Source organism: Delphinus delphis, chromosome X (assembly GCF_949987515.2).
Source record: "Delphinus delphis chromosome X, mDelDel1.2, whole genome shotgun sequence".
NCBI classification, from domain to species: Eukaryota; Metazoa; Chordata; class Mammalia; order Artiodactyla; family Delphinidae; genus Delphinus; species Delphinus delphis.
In genome coordinates, this window is record NC_082704.1 from 18,246,599 (window position 1) to 18,263,829 (window position 17,231).

Below are 17,231 nucleotides of genomic sequence, written 5' to 3' on the forward strand. Positions count from 1 at the left end.
TCCCAGGCTCTCAGGTGGGCTTTCTCCCCATCACCGGCCTCTCGGGACACCAGAGCTGGCACCCTCTACCCTGAATCCTAGCACCCTCTGGGAGCTTTGATATAGCATGTCTCTGAGCTACAGCAGTTAGTCTGCAGACAAGCACATGTCAGAGTGGCCTTTGTGCCCATTCTTGAGCTCAGTACCTTGGAGGTTACAAAAAAGTTCAAAAATCCCCAGCATTTATTGTCACTATGTGCCAGAAACTTTATACGCTATCTCATTTATTTCTCTGATAACCCCAAGAGGTAGGTATTATTAGCTCATTATTCTTTTTTGTTTAATTTAATTTTTATTTATTTTAAATTATTTTTAAATTGAGATATAATTAACATATAACATTGTGTAAGTTTAAGGTGTGCAATGTGTTCACTTGATATATTTATATATCGCAATATAGATCATTGTTCTTATTTTACAGAAAAGAAATATATGTGTATGTAATTACCTCAAATTCTGTAACTAACTAGTAAGCAGTGGAGCCAGGATTTGAAGACACTTTAGAATGCCAAAGCCTTTGCTCTGGGTCACTACACTAGCTAGGGGTCCAAGGTGAGACTAGCCTTGAAGGGAATGGAATGGAGGTTGCAGGGTGGTGACTTGTTATCATTCATTGAGCGTGAATTTTGTGCTTGACACTGTGCTAAGTATTCTACATACACTAGTTCATTCAATCTGTGTAACAACCCCATGAGGCTAGTACTATTATCCCCACTGTACTGATGTGGAAAGTGAGGCTCAGGGAGGTTAAGCGGCTTGTCCGAAGTGACCCAGCTAGTGAGTGACAGGGCCAAGACTTGAACTCAGGTTGGCCAGAGCTCCTAACTGCTAGTCTTCACCTTCCTGCTCTAGAGGAGCCTCCACTTACTGGAAAGGCCCAAGGGCACAGGAAGAGCCCCATTGCCCTCTTGGACCAGCCCTCCCCCACCTTCCAAGGGGAGCTAGAGGCTACGGCTCCCTGGGCCTCTGACATCCGAGGCTGGGGTGGGGGTATAGGGTCTCCAGCTGTGAAGACTCAGCCTCATGGACACCAGCCCTTGGTTTGCTGGGCTCAGGGTGCCACTTGGCATCTTCTAGATGTCCGTGGGGCTGGATAGGAGCTTCCAGCAGCCCTGCCTGGATAAGGGGCTGCAGGCTTTGCACTGCAGACCTACAGAGGCACTGCTTTCCTCGCCCTCAGGCCCTGGCCTGTAGTCTACATTTCCTCATTGCCCCTCTTCACTGGCCCCTCCCTAAGTCTGGTGATCATTGGAGCCCTTGCACAACTACCTACTTTCAGCCTGTATTCAGCCTACAGACCAAACTGAAGCCCTGTAGCTCTGAGACACCCCCCCCCACACACACCCAGGGCAGGGGAGGATTTTAAAACATCATTTTCTCAGTCATTCCTCTTTTTCTGAAATTTTCCTTTCCCCAGCTTGGAGCTAATAGATAGGTATTACCCAGGGGGTTCAAAAGATTTAGGAATCTCCTCTGATAGGCTCCCCTTGGTGTATGTGGATTTTAAGCACTTTGGGTCTTATTCACCCCCACTCCCCATCTTTCCAAAAGCCTCCATCAAAAGGCAGCAGGATCATGACTTTGCTGCTACCGTAAATTGGAGGCTTAGGCCTATTTATTTATTTCGTTTCATTGTTTTCAAATTTTAAAATATTGTTCCTTTTTATAGATATAAAAATAATACTTTTGAAATTCAAATAAGACAAGAATGTATTAAGTGAACACTTCCCTTCCTCGCTCCCCTAAGCCCACCCACCCCCTCACAAGATCACTGGTAACCATTTGGTGCAGATTTTTCTGGTCTTTATTCTTGTGTATGTTTCCTTTTCTTAAATAAAAATGGAATCACCCTATAAATAAAGTTTATTACTCACTTTTCCCCCATGATATTGCACAGACTTCTTTTACAAGAACGTTTGTACGTTATTTGTATAATTTTAAAATTTCAATTTAAACAATAAAAAAATCACAAAGATTTTCCCCGTGTCGTTAAATATTTTTCTACAACGTCATGTTTAATGGTACTGTATGAATGAACCATAAGGTATCTAACTAATTCCCCATTTGCGTTGTTTCCAATTTCTTACACAAAGCTGTCGTGAATATCTTTGTCCATATATTTGTGGCCACTCGTGTGGCTCTTTGTAGGGATGGAATCCTGGGAAGGGAATGGCTGGGTCAGAGGGTGTCAGAGGCACATCACAGGAGTGATAGTTTGCCCTCCGGAAGGCTGGCGGGGCTCTGAAAGCTCGTTGGGCTTCCCACTCAACATCTTCAACCTGTCTGAGCTTGTTTCCTCCTCTGTAAATTGGGAAGATGATGGTACTACCTCAGTGGGAGGGGGATAGCATGAGGATCACAGGAGAGATACATGCAAAGCGCGTGGAGCCCAGCACACATGTCGCTGCTTACGAAATGACAGCAACTATTCAGTACCACTACGGCGGTGAGGCCATTTGGGCTGCCCGAAGCCACTAAGGGTAGTGGGACGAGTGCAGCTGAGAACAAAGCTCACACTCCAGTTTGCCCTCCCTAGTGCAGTTAATGCCGGAGAACCAAAGGAAGCCAGGAGTCTGCAGCCCACCTCCCAGGAGATGGTGTAGCTTCAGTGGGCACGCGGTGGGACCCAGGAAGAGGTGACCTCAGAGGGAAGGTCCTGCTCACTGCAGATCTCCCTCTCTTGGACAGCCCTCGGAGCAGGCCCTTTGTCGTGGGGTGCGGGGGGCAGGGTGGGCAATGAATAGTTCTAGGAAGAGGGGAATAGCTACCCCCCACCCTCAGACCCCAGCAAGCTGGTGGCCACGGGAGCCAGTGCTCTGAGGAGGGCTGGTTAGTGGTCAGCAGGGTCAAGGGCACTGAGCATCTTTGGGGGAAGGGACAGACGGTCCTGACAGTGGAGAACATTTTGCTGAGTCCAGCTTTGAAGGAGACTGGTCTGTTCCACCCGCCCGCCCGCCCAACGCTCTCTCCATAGGAAAGATAACCGGAGACGGTAATTTAGTTCTACCTGTTTATTGCTACCAACCCATCTCCCTTCACCCCCCTCATATTTACACCCAAACCGCTCCCCCAAGATGGCTTCTACCAGAGTTCCTGGGACTAGGTCCAAAAGTGTCCACTAAACAGGCAGTCCAAGACATGGCGGGCACTGTTTGCCCTCAGGCCAGTTGGGCCCCAGGAAAGGGTTACTCTGGGAATTGTGGGCATGGACTTGGCACTGGGGTCAAGTACCAGGATCCTTGACTCTCCCTCCCCTTCTGGAGCTCAAGGTCCATCAAAACCTTTAGCAGAGTAAAGGTGGGACAGTGGACTCCCCAGTATCAAGCTTTGTGCTTTCTTTGCTTGTAAGGACCCACAGGAGAGGCCAAGTCTTGCTTCTGAGGGGCCGGTCTGCCCTTGGAAGTCAGGTCGGGCCATCTGCCATTGGCCTTGGGGGAAGTGTCATTTAAGGGGCTGGGAGTGGAAGGGGAGGGCGCTTGTTGTCTGAGGTGTGGGCATTGTTTTAAGCTGGGGGAGTTGCAGCTTGGCTTGAGTTACGTGGGGAAGTATGGAACGGATGAGCAGGAGATGTTTCATTTGGGAGCCCAAGGCCCCTCCAGCCCCCTTAGTAAGCCCCACTGGTGTCCTGGGCCACAGGTAACGGGACAGCAGACGTTTAATATCACAGAATGTCAGAGTTGGCCCTCAGCAACTATCCATTCTTATTCTGACCTGTCCTAGACCCAGATTGAGGAAGGCACTCAGTTCAAGTGGCACAGTGATTTAGTGGCTAAACCCGTAAGAGAATTAAGGTGAAGGAAAGTAGGAAAGATACATGTACATGTGGCTTCAAACCTTATTTAGAGAATCTGGATTCACCTGTGATCAATTAGAGTCCTTTTCGATGACCAGGTTTCCCTAGGGTATTGAGATTGACCTGAACCACCGACTCGGCCCCCTTTTCAGGAGCAGCGCGACAGGGGAAGGTGGTGTGGAGGCAAGGAGGGTTTGGAGGCCTTGGTGGTGAGGGGCATGGGCCCGGTGCCCCCTCAGTGCCCCCCTGCTCTGGCCGCAGCTGGAAGGGCTGTGCTGTCAAGTAGCTGGTGGAGGGAGGCGGCCCGGCTTCGGCGGCTCAGCTTGTCGTGCACTCCAGCCGCGCCTGTAGGGCTCGGCTGGCCTCTGCTGACCTAGGCACCCCTGGGGGAGCGGGGCCGGGCTCGGTGCCAGTCCTCCGGCCCGGGGCCACCGCGGAAGGCTGGGTCCAGCCCCGCGGCCTGGGCTGCTCAGGCCCAGCCTCGGCCCACACTGCTGCCTCAAGGTGCCCCGGCCAGGGAGAGGCCGTGTAGCTGCTCCTCGGCACCCGCCAGCTCTGCTTCGTCGCGCCCGCTCTCTGAGCCCTCGAAGCAGCCCGAGTCACGCGGGATGTCCACCTTGGGCTCTGCCACCGTGTGCGCCACTGGCTCCTGGCCGCTCTCGGCGCCCTCTTCCGCCTCCTCGCTGCCGGCTGCCAGGGGCCAGGGAGGGAGAGGAATGTGGGGGGCTTGGCCCTTAGCTGGGAGGGGCTTCAGAAACCCTGGGGGCCCCATGTGGGTGGAGGGACCCTGGGAAGCCCGCTGGAGGCCGTCTCTTCTTCTGGTCACCCACCACCAAGCACCCCTGCCCTTTCTCGGCCCTTCTGGTGGGAGTGGTTTCCAGGCCAGCTCTCCCGCCCAGGAGCTCAAGCTTCTTCAGCACTGAGCTAGTAGCCAGGACACCTGCTCTTGAATCGTGGCTCTGTCATTACCCAACGTGAAGGCCTCGAGTCCATGCCGTATCTTCTCCGGCCCTAAGTCTCCCGTTTGATCCCAAAGGGGGTTGAGCCCGATCGTTCCTAAAACCCCTTCTCATCACAAGCTCTGCCCGAGACTGGAATTCAAGTGTGGAAAGTGCCTGCGCACTGCAGAGGCCTGCTGGGGCAGGACCCGGGCAGGCCTCCCCGCCTAACATGCCCAACTCCAGCGCTCACGCCCCCTCCCCCGCTCCTAAGGCCACTCACTGTCGTAGTCCAGCAGCAGCTCAGCAGCCGTGAGCAGCTTGGCCCGATGCTGTGGGTCCATGATATTCAGCTCATTGAGGTGTGTTTCCCGCAGCTCTTTGAAGTCCTCCAGCGTCTGGTAGCCATTGAGCAGCAGGGTGGACGTGTGCTCCTGTGGGCAGAAGCAGGCCACCAGCGCGGCCGCTTACAAGCTGCCCCCACCTACGACCTGTCTCTCCCCGCAGAGCTGACCTGCCCTGGCCCCCATCCCTTGCTCCTAGACACTAGACTAGGTCCCAGCTCAAACCTCAAGGCCGATGCGCTCCAGCAGCTCATGCAGAGTCTTGGGCTTGGGCCTCTTGCCCTTGCTCTGTCGGCGGCTGGGGCGGGCAGGTCCCACAGCCTCCTCGGGCAGCACGTCCACGTAGATGAACTTGAAAGAGCCCAGCCTGCCATTGAGCAGGCCCAGCCACGTGCCCACAGGCGGCTTTTCGATGATCTGGATCACATCTCCCTTCTGTGGGAGGAGAGCAGAGCAGAACAGAGTGGGGGCAAGGTGGCCCCTTGGCCTCCTGTACCCTCTACCTGTATGGGGTACAGCCTGCCAGGCTCAGCAGGGGCCTGGATGCCAACCTTACCTGCAGTTTCAGTGAGTCATGGTCATACGGGCTGGGAGTGAAGTCGGTGTGGACTCGTGCCCGGCCACAGAAGGGCCCTGTGTACTGGGGGGCAGGTGGTTCCTCCCCGAAGCTGCCAGAGCCTGGGCTGGGGCTGCAGAGCTCACTGCCTGCAGGAAATGGGGCAGGGAGGAAGGTCACCTTTGTCCCCGGACAGCTGCGGCAGTGCCCAGCAGGTACCTTCCACGGGGTCTGGCTAGAAATCCCAAGGATACATGCTGGGGAAGAAAACTGAGCTCTAGTAAGTCTCACACTGCAGAAGGGATTCTGACCCAACCCCTCTGCCACCCCGAAGGAGCATAGCTTCCCTCCTGGCATCCCAGGCATGAAAATAGTTGACCATAGAAGGAGGAATGGCTCAGAGATCAAAGACTGGGCAAATGGGGAGGGTCTCTAGAGAACAACTGGGCCAACACCCCAATGAACAGATGAGGAAAACTGAGGCCAGACAGGCCAAGTGACCTGCCCAAGGCCTCTCACCTTATAATTGGCAGCACTGGGTCTGTTAGACTCCAGGCTTCCTGACTCCCACTCCAGTGCTCCTGGAAGCCACCTTCCACCCAGGAAGCCACATCGTGCATCAATATTTTACTTTCTCTACTCAATAAGACTCTGTGTCGAGTTACAACATCACACGGAAACTCAAGACTTTCTCTCTGGGAAGGGCAGGATGAGGGCCTAAGTGGCTTTCAATGGGGATAGGGAGGTGTCTTTGGAGCCAGAGAAAGATCAGAGGGCTTGGAACTAATCCGAAGGGAGAGAACGACAATGCCTCTGTAGGTCTGCAGCGCAAAGCCTGCAGCCCCTTGTCCAGGCAGGGCTGCTGGAAGCTCCTGTCCAGTCCCACGGACATCTAGAAGATGCCAAGTGGCACCCTGAGCCCAGCAAACCAAGGGCTGGTGTCCATGAGGCTGAGTCTTCACAGCTGGAGACCCTATTCCCTCACCCGAGCCTCGGATGTCAGAGGCCCAGGGAGCCGTAGCCTCTAGCTCCCCTTGGAAGGTGGGGGGAGGGCTGGTCCAAGAGGGCAATGGGGTTCTTCCTGTGCCCTTGGGGCCCTCCAGCAAGTGGAGGCTCCTCTAGGGCAGAACTAAGTTCAAGCCTGGGTCACCTTGGGCAAGTCACTTAACCTCCCTGAGCCTCAGTTTTCACATCAATAAAGTGGGGATAATAATAGTACCGGCCCCATGAGATTGTTGTGAAGATTTAACGTGAAGAGGGCTGGGAAAGGTCCCAGCAGGCTGACAGTAAAGGTTCATTTCTCTTTACCACCCCCTCCCAGACCCCGCCCTTTCCTCTAGACTCAGCAGGTGTGCCCCTCCTCCCCTCCTCACCTGTGGATGCCTGGCGGCTGAGTGCTGGGAGCTGCGTCTCCTCTTGCTCAGAAAAGGCCAGCGCCATCTTCTCAGGGCCGGGGCTGTCCAGGCTGCAGTCCGGAGACGTCGGGGAGGCTGAGCCCTCCTCCAGAGTATCTCCCTGGAGGGGAGGAGAGGCAGCAAGCCCTGAGCAGCCCCGGGTGCAGAGGAAATGGGCCTGGGCTCCAGGGAGAACTGGGGCCTGGCTGGAGCCCCAGCTCTGCCTCTTGCGGGCTGCATGGCGCCCTCTGGGCCCTAGTTTCCTCTTTCGTGAAGTGGGACTGACAGTCCTTGCCCTGCCCACGTCATGGAATGAGGCTCGACGGGGGTGCTGTGTGAATGCACTTTGTCAGCTCAAAGTGCCAACTTACACACAGAAAAGGCCTCAGTGCCAGAACTGAGACTCAGAGCTGTTACTAGGGCGTAGCCAGGCAGACCACGGCGCTGGAGAGTCACTACTTTTGACTGTGCTCCTATGTGCCAGACAGAGGATTTCATTTAATCCTCACTTGAGGATATGTGCTCCATCGTCCCAAGTTTACAGATGAGCAGTAATGGAGGAACGTTCCCGAGGCCACGCAGGAGCCCACAGACAAGTCGGTCTGACACTAGGGCTCCTGGGCCTCCCCACACCTCAGTGCGGTGGTAACTTTCACAGATGACTCAGTGGCAATAAAAGCCCTGATCTGTAGAAGTTGCCAGCTCCTGTACTGTAAATATTCCCCACCGTGGCCAACAGAGAGCTACCACTCTGGTGTCACTGAATGAGTAGCATCATCGGCTATTTCCACCCCCCAAAGACTGTAGATGCCAGTAACCTCAAGGGCACAGAGGACAGTGAAAGGTAGTACAAGAATTAGGAAATGAGTTTTGAAGACTGACTTTAGTCTTTTTATTTTTAAAATATAGATTTAATTCTAAGTTGGTAGAAGTTAATTTTCAGTAATGGTTGTATCTCACACCTGGCTCACAAAATTCCCGAAAATTTGACCAACTGCTATCCAGAGCTGGCATGAGCCAGTTAGCACACTGCTGCCAGGGCACCTCCTCCAAGAACCAGGAGCAAACCAGACTCGCTGTGTCACTTTAGCAACTTGGACGTGCCTGCCCCACAGCTGTGTGTTCTGCCCTCCCTCCCTGGGCCAAAGCCAGCCTTCTCGATTTTCTTTCATAGGGCCTCTTTGAATCAAGCCTTCCCAATCACGGGGGCTGGTTCCAAGCAAAAGTTTGCGGTGGATGAATTTGCGCTATGTGATCTCATCTCCTCAGACCTGCCTGCCCAGGAAGCTCCTGTTACCCAGAACTTCATCCCTCCTCAGACCCCACTACTGCTCCCTCAGGACCATACCTTCCTGCCATGTCCATGGCTGAGGGAGCTCCCTTCCCAAGGTGACCTTCCTGCTTGTATGGGGCCAGGCATCGTTACCTGAGCGTGGCTGTCACAGTGGCCGTGCTCAAAGCCTACCAGAGCGGTGCCTGTCCTCCCTGTCCCCTCTCCCATGGGTCCCAGGCCTCACCATCTCCTCCGACAGGGCCTTCACCATCATCTTGCCCATCTTCCTGTTCATGGTTCGGGAAATCACGGCCCTCCACTTCTTCCCCAGCTTTTTGCTGCTCTTTCCAGCATCCTCTGGGGGCGGAACACCTGAGTCATCTTCTGGAATCTGTGACAATAAATGTGCAGGTCCAGGAACCCTGGTGACCATGTCTGGGTCCACGACTTGGGAGCAGAAGGCGGCTTTTGGGTCCTGGCAGATGCTGGAGGGGTGGGAAAGAGAGCTCCCCATCCCTTCCCTTTTAGCCCCAGACCTGTCCTAGGCCCTATTCGTTTGTATTTAAATTGGCCCTATTCATTTGCATTTAAATTGACAATTAATTTGCAATCGAAAAGAATGCAGGTGAGGTTTTAGGGCCCAGAATTTTGCTGGGTGAGAGATGTGGGCCCATTGTATTTAAAAAGACTTTGCCTCAACAATCCTAAAAGGGTCTTCCCCCCACCTCCCCACCATTACCCCACCCAGGGCCGGCAACCAGATCCCCCCAAGGAGGCTCTGAAACTCACATTATCATCCAGATTAAATTCCTTCTCGCTCACCACTGGGGAGCTGGGTTTGGATTTGGCAAAATCTTTGAAGCTGCTGGAGCGCTGAAGCGAGAGCTGGAAGAAGCAGAGGTGTTGCCATCAGTGGCACTAAAAATGGTGGCCGAGTAAGGAGCAAAAAGCTGTCCCTGCTCCCAACACACCGCATGTACCCCAGGGCTGGACAGGGCCACGGGGCTAAGGAGGTGAAGCTACACGACGCCCTGCTGGCTACCGGGCTTCATCCTGTTCTTTAGCTGTGAGCGGCCCCTAAAGCAGGCCGCAGAGCAAGCTCCTCGCCTCAGGAGCCTCCACCCCGGTCAGGCCTCAGACTAAGCCCGGCTTTCCACCAGTACCTGAAGTCTGGTCCCCAGAACCCTGTGGTGAAAGACTAAATGAGTCTGAGTAAACGCGTATCTCCTACTGGAGACATATCTCAGCACGAACCGCAGCATCACCTTTATTTATATAACAGGGCAAACCCTCCCAAACCCCGCAGCCTGGCCTCCAGACTCTGTCTTCCCCAAGCATGGTTTCCTGTGATGGTGATCGTGGCAAACACACCGGGGCCTCCAGGCTGATGCATCTGTGTCCCAAGAAGAGGAAGACAATCCCCCCAGGGGCCAGTAAGACCTGGCATTACGCGTTCTGGAAAGCCACAGGACAGACTGATTCAGAGAAGGTTTCCCCGCAGATTTGAGACACAAATGATTGGGTTGAGTATCGTAAAAGAAAGCTGCCATTTTCTCTGTCTTCATCTCTGCTTTTAACTTAACTTAGCTGCTAATGCGACGAGCTGGCTACACTAGACGTGTGCCAGTGTTCACAGACTTGTAGGCCCGACCTATTGTTTGTGCTGTGAATGAAAAATGCTGCCGGCCATATCAGCAAACAAAGGATGCTGCGGCCAGCAAGCCATCGACCACTACTGCTGCCCAGATGGTGAGCCCCGAGGGAACTCAGGATGGAGACACGGGCTGCCCTCTGTGAAGCCCCCAGTGGTGCACCCTGAGGAGACACAGGGTGGGAAAGATACTAGCCCTTATCTTTGCATAGCAAAGGAATGATTTCAATAAGCCCCGACTCTTGCATCTTCCCATACACAGAAAAGTGCTAAATTCAACTACTTGGGATATCTGGTTTCCTTGAACTAACAGTAATCTTTTGATGTTCCCACTACCTGGTCTTTGCTGCAAAAACCCCTGTATATCCTGGCTTCTCCCTTACCTCTAGAGAGCAGTCCCTCAGAGCTCTCTGAGAGGCCGCCTCCGGGGCTTGAAGTCCTCAGAAAGTCTGCCGAATAAAGCATAATTCTCACCTTTTAGGTTATGCATTTTTTTTCAGTCGACAGTGCTGACAAGCCTGGTTTCAGGAAATGAGCTTTTCTTAACTGTACGTGCCACGCACATGGCAGAATACCAGGAGAAACCCGGGCCAGGTGAGGAGGGCCGACTTTAGACACAAGAGGTGGAGGCTGAGCCCAAATCAAGAGCAACAGTCAAGACCAGAGATACACACAGGAACCAGAGTTCACAGATGGCCAGACAGATAGAGCGGGTCGGCGGCAGACACCAGAGATAAGGGCTTGAGGAACCGAAGCCCCAAACCCGCTCAAAGCTGAAAGTTTCACATCCTCTTTCCTACAAAAGGGGGGTCCAGTGACAATCCCCCAGGGCAGGGGCAGTGTCACCTGCCCCCTCAGCATACACACAACTAGCCCCGGCTCCTGGGGACTGCAGCGGAACACTTCAGTTCTCTTGGTGGGTCTTGACCAAAAGCAAGTCGGCAGTCAGGGACAGCGGCCACACCTTCCTAGAGGTCACAGCAAGCTAGATGACCAGAAACTAGGTCAGTGGTCAGGCCAAGCAGACACCACCACCATGAAGGCCTCCTGGGTGAGGCACTTGCAGCCTCAGGGAGAAAGCCTCTTCCGCAGGATGCTGGGGAGCTGGGAAAGGGGGCTGAGGGGTTACAGGGAGGGGAAAGCACGGCGGTGGGGTGACCGCTCCTGTTCCCTGCATCTCCTCCATCCTCCTTCCCTGGTTTTCCCTGCCCGCTATTCTTTCCTCTTTTTCTTCCTTGCTTTCCCCTTCTCTCCTCCACCTTCCATTCATTTCCTCCTCTTGTATGGCTAAGAGGCAGCTGCCTGGATAACTTCCTCCTTTTATTGCCTGGAAAAGAGGGAAGAGAGAGAGGATGGGCACCAGGCTGGCCTGGGCCCAAGGAGGGCAGGCTGGGGTGCTATTTTTAGGCCGATGGGGCCTATTGTGGCCTCCCCTCCACCCGTCCCAATCCCAGGAGTCTCCCCTGAAGCCCCAGGGACCAGTGATCCTGGAAAGCCAGTAGGAGGGCAGGCGTGGGGCTGGAGGTGGGCTTTGCTGAGGAAGAGTGGACTCACCGCCAGGCTGCCCTCTAATTGCAGTTCTTGCCTTTTTCTGTCATTAAGCTCAGTCGGGGTTGGGGGTGGCTGGGAAAGTGATTTTTGGCTCCTGGGACCTTGTGTCGGGGCCCCTCTGTCCCAGCTTTAGCTCAAAATGGGAGAAAACCACCTAAAAGGACCATGTGGGTGGTGCCGGGACATGGGCCTGGCAGGCCACTCCTCAGCCCAGGGACGGGGAAAGAACTAGACAAGTTCTTTGGGTGACTAAGGGTGAGGGCTGTTTGCCCTGGGGGGCCTCTTGCCCCGCCCACCTCTAAACTCAGGGGCGGCCTCAAATATCCTGAATGCCTTTCGGTGAACCTGAAGTGACCCCCCCCCCCCCCAGCCAGGTGTGAGTGGACATCCTTGGGCCCTTTTGGATTTTCTGCCTGGCCTCCCTTTAGGGTGAGACCTTCCTGGGGGTCCTGGGTGGGAGGTTGTACCGTACACGTCGGCCACTTTTTCATATCTAAGGGGAGGATATGGGCCTCTTGGAAAGAACTACTTTTTTGGCGTCACACATTGCTGAGTTCAGCTCTGGGATGTGTGGCCTTCGGTGAGTTATTTGACCTCCCCGAACATCAGTCTCTTCACCTGGTGTCGGCTAGCGAGAGTTCACATCTTGCTTCTGCCATTGACGAGCTGTGTAAAGCTGGGTCAATTCCTCAACTTCCCTGGGCTTCCGTTTCCTCATGGGTGAAATGAAGACCGGAGCACACACCTCACTGGGTTGTTGTGCGGATGACAGGGGTGAGCATGGGATGCAGCAGCCCCGCGAGGCACGTTCAGGGAGGCTTACTTAGCCTTTCCAACAGCCCACCTCCAGGCTCTTAGCCCTTGCATTCCCCACCTGGAACACTCTGCCCTTCTCTGTGTCAACCATAGTTTTTCCCATCCTTCAGAATCCAGTTTAACTGGAAACAACTCAAATGCTCAGCAGCTGTAGAGTGGATTTGCAAATTGTGGCCGAGTCCCATGAGGGAAGAGCACATGGCAATGAGCTTCGTGCAACTCTCCCCAACAATACGGTGACTCTCACGGCTACACCGCTGGGCAGAAGGGACCCACCACCAGAGTATATTATATGGTTCCCCGTACAGAAAGTTCAAAACCCGGCAAAACTAATCCATGGAGGTCAGAAGAGTGGTGGCCTTTGGGCAGGGGCATGAGGGAAGCTTCTAGAGTGTTGGAAGTGTTCTGTTTGATCTGGGTGCTGCCTACATGGGGATGTTCACTGAATGGAACTCCACTGAGTGCTACATTTATGATTTATGCACTTTTTCTACGGATATTATACTTCAATAAAAAAGGTTTTTCAAATCCGGTTTTAAAGGCACTGCCCCCTGCAGGAAGCCTTCCCTGATCACCCCCTCAGAGCCTCACCCTGCCCCCACTGGCATCTTCTTCCCCTGCTTCCTAAGACCGAGCGCCCTCTGGGCACTGGGCACAGGCCTGTGCATGTGTGGGAATCCGGTAACGAGGGGTCAAACACCGCCCCTGTTCCCAGTGCCCTGCCAAGCACTTTGTGTGTGTCCACTCACTTCAGCTTCACTGCAGCCCTGTCTTTACATCACGCTTCCCATCTGGGCACACAGAATCGGAGAAATGACGCATCCTAGGTGGAGTGGCACAGCTGACAGTGGGAGGAACAGGGCTTTGAACCCATGTCTGTGACTCTGGAAGTCCGTGCTTGTTCCTGTGCTCAGAGCTCAAGAAGTTGCCCCCTAGTATAGAAGTGGATTAAGGGCAATGGCGACTGCAAGCGTTGTTTGGAGGAAGCTACCAGGAGAGCAGGTGGGGGCATGGAGGAAGAAGGGCTCCGGAGGGCTTCGCGGAGAAGGAGGCACATTTGAGCTGGGCTGTAGCAGGGGAGCCAGGATTTCTCCAGGTGGAGTTGAGAAGGGTTTGTCAAGAGTGGGAGTTAGGGATGTTCCAAGCGTGGCGATGGAATGGTGGGTACGCCAGTGCTTGGGGTGGGCAGCGGAGCATAAAAGGCCACAGAAGGCCCTTGCCAGCCATGGCATCAGCCTGTGGGCAATGAGGAGCCACTGGAAATATGAATTGCATGCTGGTGTGGAGGGGGATGCCAGATGTGTGCTGTAGGAAGGGAGCCTGGGGGAAGTAGTGTGCTGGGATTGGGGAACAGAGGAGCAGGGAGAGACTGGAAGGACGGGACAGCTGCACACTCGAATGGGAGCCTTGATTCCTCTCCATTTCTCCTGGTGAGAGGTCTGGGATGTAGCGAAAAGTAGGGGTGTGATGGGGTAGGACCATCCTTAGGGGAGGTAGGTCCCAGGACAAACCCCTGTCGACTACCTACACTCCAACAGACCAAAGAGAGTGCAGAGAGACACTTGATGGAGGCAAAAGTCTCCAAAAGGCAGCCAAGGGGTATTGCTCCCCCCATCCCGGGCGTCTCCCCAATCCTTCATGATGCATAGCAGGTGACACATCCTGACCCCACCATCCTAGAGGGCCTGTTCCGACTCTGCTCTGCTGCTTTGAAGGTCACTCATCCCCTGGCCATCTGGACCTGCCCTGCAGAGCTCTCCTGCCGATAGGCTGAGTCTTTTATGCTCATCAGACTCTACCAGTGCTTTTGAGATCAGTAGGGAGACAAGAGAGTAGAGGGAGAAGGGGTCAAGACCCTGGACACCAACAAATCTTGGCTTAGATCCCTGCTCTGCAGTTTACTAGCTGTGTGACCTCGGGTAAGTCACTTCACCTCCCTGAGCCTCAGGCATAAAATGAAGACAATGCCTGCCCTACTTCACAAGGTTGTCGTGAAGAGCCAACGGGCTAAGGGATGGGTGGAGTGCACAGCACAGCACCTGGCACCTGCTGAGCTGTTAGGTGTTGTTTTCTCCACTTCAGGGCTGGGACCGAAGCTCGGTCCTTGCAGCGGGTTCCCCACCCCCACCCACGCCTGTAGCGTACACCCTCTCGTGGACACATGTACACATGTGACACAGTGCACTCACACGTATTGTTCCAGGCAATCCACACCCTCCTGAGGTGGGCAGATCAGGAACTATCTCCCTTTTCCGAGGTGACGAAACTTAGGCCCAAGAAAGGTCAGTGAACTGTCCAGGGTCCTACAGCTGGAACCTGGTAGATTCCAACTCTGCTTTCTTGTCCTCTGCCCAGCACATTCTCCACTTGGTAGGCCCGAAAGGAGGAGAGGGACAGGAAAGGGAGGCCTCTCTTGCCTTTGTGCTTTCCCTCCACCACATCACCTTGGCCTCTGAGGGAAAGGGACTTGCCCGAGTCACAGTGCTGGAGCCGCGCCGCTGCCTCCGGGCCTGGGGAAGATGCCGTCTCCACCTTCTGGAAAGTCGGCTTTTCTAAGGGCACTCCCATGGGATGGGCCTTGGAGAGTGGCTCTGGAGGCTGGCCCAGGCTCTGCAGGGGCGAGGTAGGCTTTGCCTGGACGATGCTGCCCTAGAGGACATGGTCCTCAGAGTGCCACAATGGCCTTGACTCTCCTGGGAGAGGCCTGTGGGAAATCCCAGAGGCCCAGTCACCAAATACAGAATCTGGATAATGGAAGTGGGGAAAGAAGACGGGACTTCTGGCTTCTGTGAGCCTCTGGGCACTTCCACCTGAGGCGGCACAGCGTGCCAGCGTTGCAGTGTTAGCTCTTTCTCAGACTCTTTCCTCCAGCTCAGCTCCCCTGTGGTTTGGGGCCCAGCAGTGTGTAGGGCGGTCTCTGCTTGCCACCCCCATCAGCCGGACAGCAAGGGGAAGTGGACCCACTCACTGAGCAGTGACAGCCAGTGGTAAGTCTGCCGGGGGCTGGCGCCGTGTGGGGCTTGGACAGGGGTGACAGAGCCTGTGAGAAGATTCATGAATCTCTTTCCCACCCGCCCACCTCCACTGCAACCTTAGAGAAGCAGTTGGAGTGGGGAGAGTACAGCTGGAAGTGGCAGCCACCCCAGGACCTGAGATGGGGCAGGATGTACACCCCAGTGCCCTGATGCTCGGCTTCTCAGCTGGTTCAGTCTCCGTCTGGAAGCTACTCCCCTGACAAAGGGGCTCCCCCACGGAGCACCTGAGCTGGGCTCCAGGGGAAACCAGTGGGGTGCAGTGAGGGCCTGGAGGCCCTGGACCTTGGCCTGTGGCTACGCCTGGCCTCTTGGACCTGGTCCAGGCCTGCTTTGGGATGGTCCTAGGCTCCTGCTGGATGTGCGGAACGTACTTGCTGATTGCCCGGGAGGATCTGACGATCGAGTCAAAAAATTAAGTCTAGAAATCCTCAGATCCAACTAGAGAAACCTAAATGTGGCAGAGCCTTCAAGGAATCTTCTAGTCTGGCCTCAAGACTCCAGGAAGATGAGCACCTCAGAAGTTTTTCCTCCTCAGCCCTCCCTCCTACTCATCGTCTCAGCACCTTCATTTCTCATTCTTCACAAATAATTTCTCTCCACCTGGGAAGAACCTGTATGCCCCCAGCATCCCACTGCAGGTTTGGAGGCCCTTTCCTTAAATCTGGAAATCACGCTGGGCCCCATCTTCAGGTGGGCCCCCTCTCCTTTGGGCCCCGGGATCTACAACAGAGCTGAACCAAGTGAGCACAGCCTGGGCTCTGGCCAAAGGGCGGGGGCCCTGGGAGCATCATGGCTCCTGGCTGGGCGGCCCAGCGGGGCCCTCTGAGTGAGATGGCTCCTGGGGGCGGGCCCGGTGTAGGGAACAGAGAATTAAGTACGGTCTTAGGGTTCAACGTGAGAATTGTATTTTATAATTCTCGAATTCTAGTCTAGGATTCTAGTCCCCAATTTTAAGTCTCTATCTTACCATCGTAGGGTTGAATCCTACAAGTTTTAGACTTCTAAGAATGCATTCTGTAACTCCGTTTCTCTAGAATCTGTCTCTTCTGTACTTCTGTTACTCTAGTTACCTTTGGGCCCACGTCCCATGCCCTTGGGAGTATGGCCCTCACCTACAGACTCAACAGAAGGCCTTCGGCTCTTCCCACTTCCGTGAGTCCCGGAGAGGCTGGGTTGAGAGAGGGAAGGAAGCAGTGAGCTCCCAAAGATGCTCCTCACCTTTTTCTTCTGCGTGGGCTCCTTCTCGCTGGCGTTGGAGGGCTTACGGCGCAACATGGTCCTCTACCCTGGTGATGCTCCGCCCCTGCGCTCGTAGGTATCGAGATGCGGAGGCCTCTTGCTCAGCCTCGCCGGCACCGTCCAGGGGGCACGGCATGGACTGAGCCTCCGGCTGCCACTCTGACTGCTGCACTGGCAGCTTGGGGGTGCGGGCCATGGACACCCGGCGGCAGCAGCATACAGGAAGCCCCGTCACGTGACCTGCTCTTACAGCAATCGCAGCCCCTGCCGGCCCCTAGGGAGGAAGGAAGTCCCAGCTTCAGTCTCCAGAGATTCTGATGCAGACGGCTCTTGGGTTGAACAAGCAGAGAAAAGTCCCTACCCTGCCATCTCATGGCAACCATTGCCAGTCCTTCGGCCAGTCAACCTGACATACGGCCTACTCAAGCCCTTTATCTCACTGACCAGAGTCCCGAAACCGGAAGTGGGACCATCTCTCTGCCTGTGGGGCCAATGCTCCCAGTCACCTTGCATCGCCAAGGTCATCACTGCTATCAGTCCCTCTCCTATCACCCCATAGCCATCACTCCTATCTACAGCCATCAGCCCTGAAGTCATCTCCA

General features: G+C 54.7%; 1 protein-coding gene across 1 annotated transcript; it reads right to left on the minus strand.

Moving 5' to 3' along the window:
* Positions 1-3,054: 3,054 nt before the first annotated feature.
* SASH3 (SAM and SH3 domain containing 3) lies at positions 3,055-16,822 on the minus strand. The gene is made up of 8 exons (XM_060002919.1): positions 16,609-16,822; positions 9,127-9,222; positions 8,582-8,728; positions 7,044-7,185; positions 5,671-5,819; positions 5,340-5,549; positions 5,054-5,204; positions 3,055-4,522 (listed from the first exon to the last, which is right to left on the minus strand). The coding sequence occupies exons 1-8, from the start codon at positions 16,663-16,665 to the stop codon at positions 4,332-4,334; spliced, it is 1,143 nt and encodes a 380-aa protein (XP_059858902.1). The 5' UTR covers positions 16,666-16,822; the 3' UTR covers positions 3,055-4,331.
* Positions 16,823-17,231: the final 409 nt, after the last annotated feature.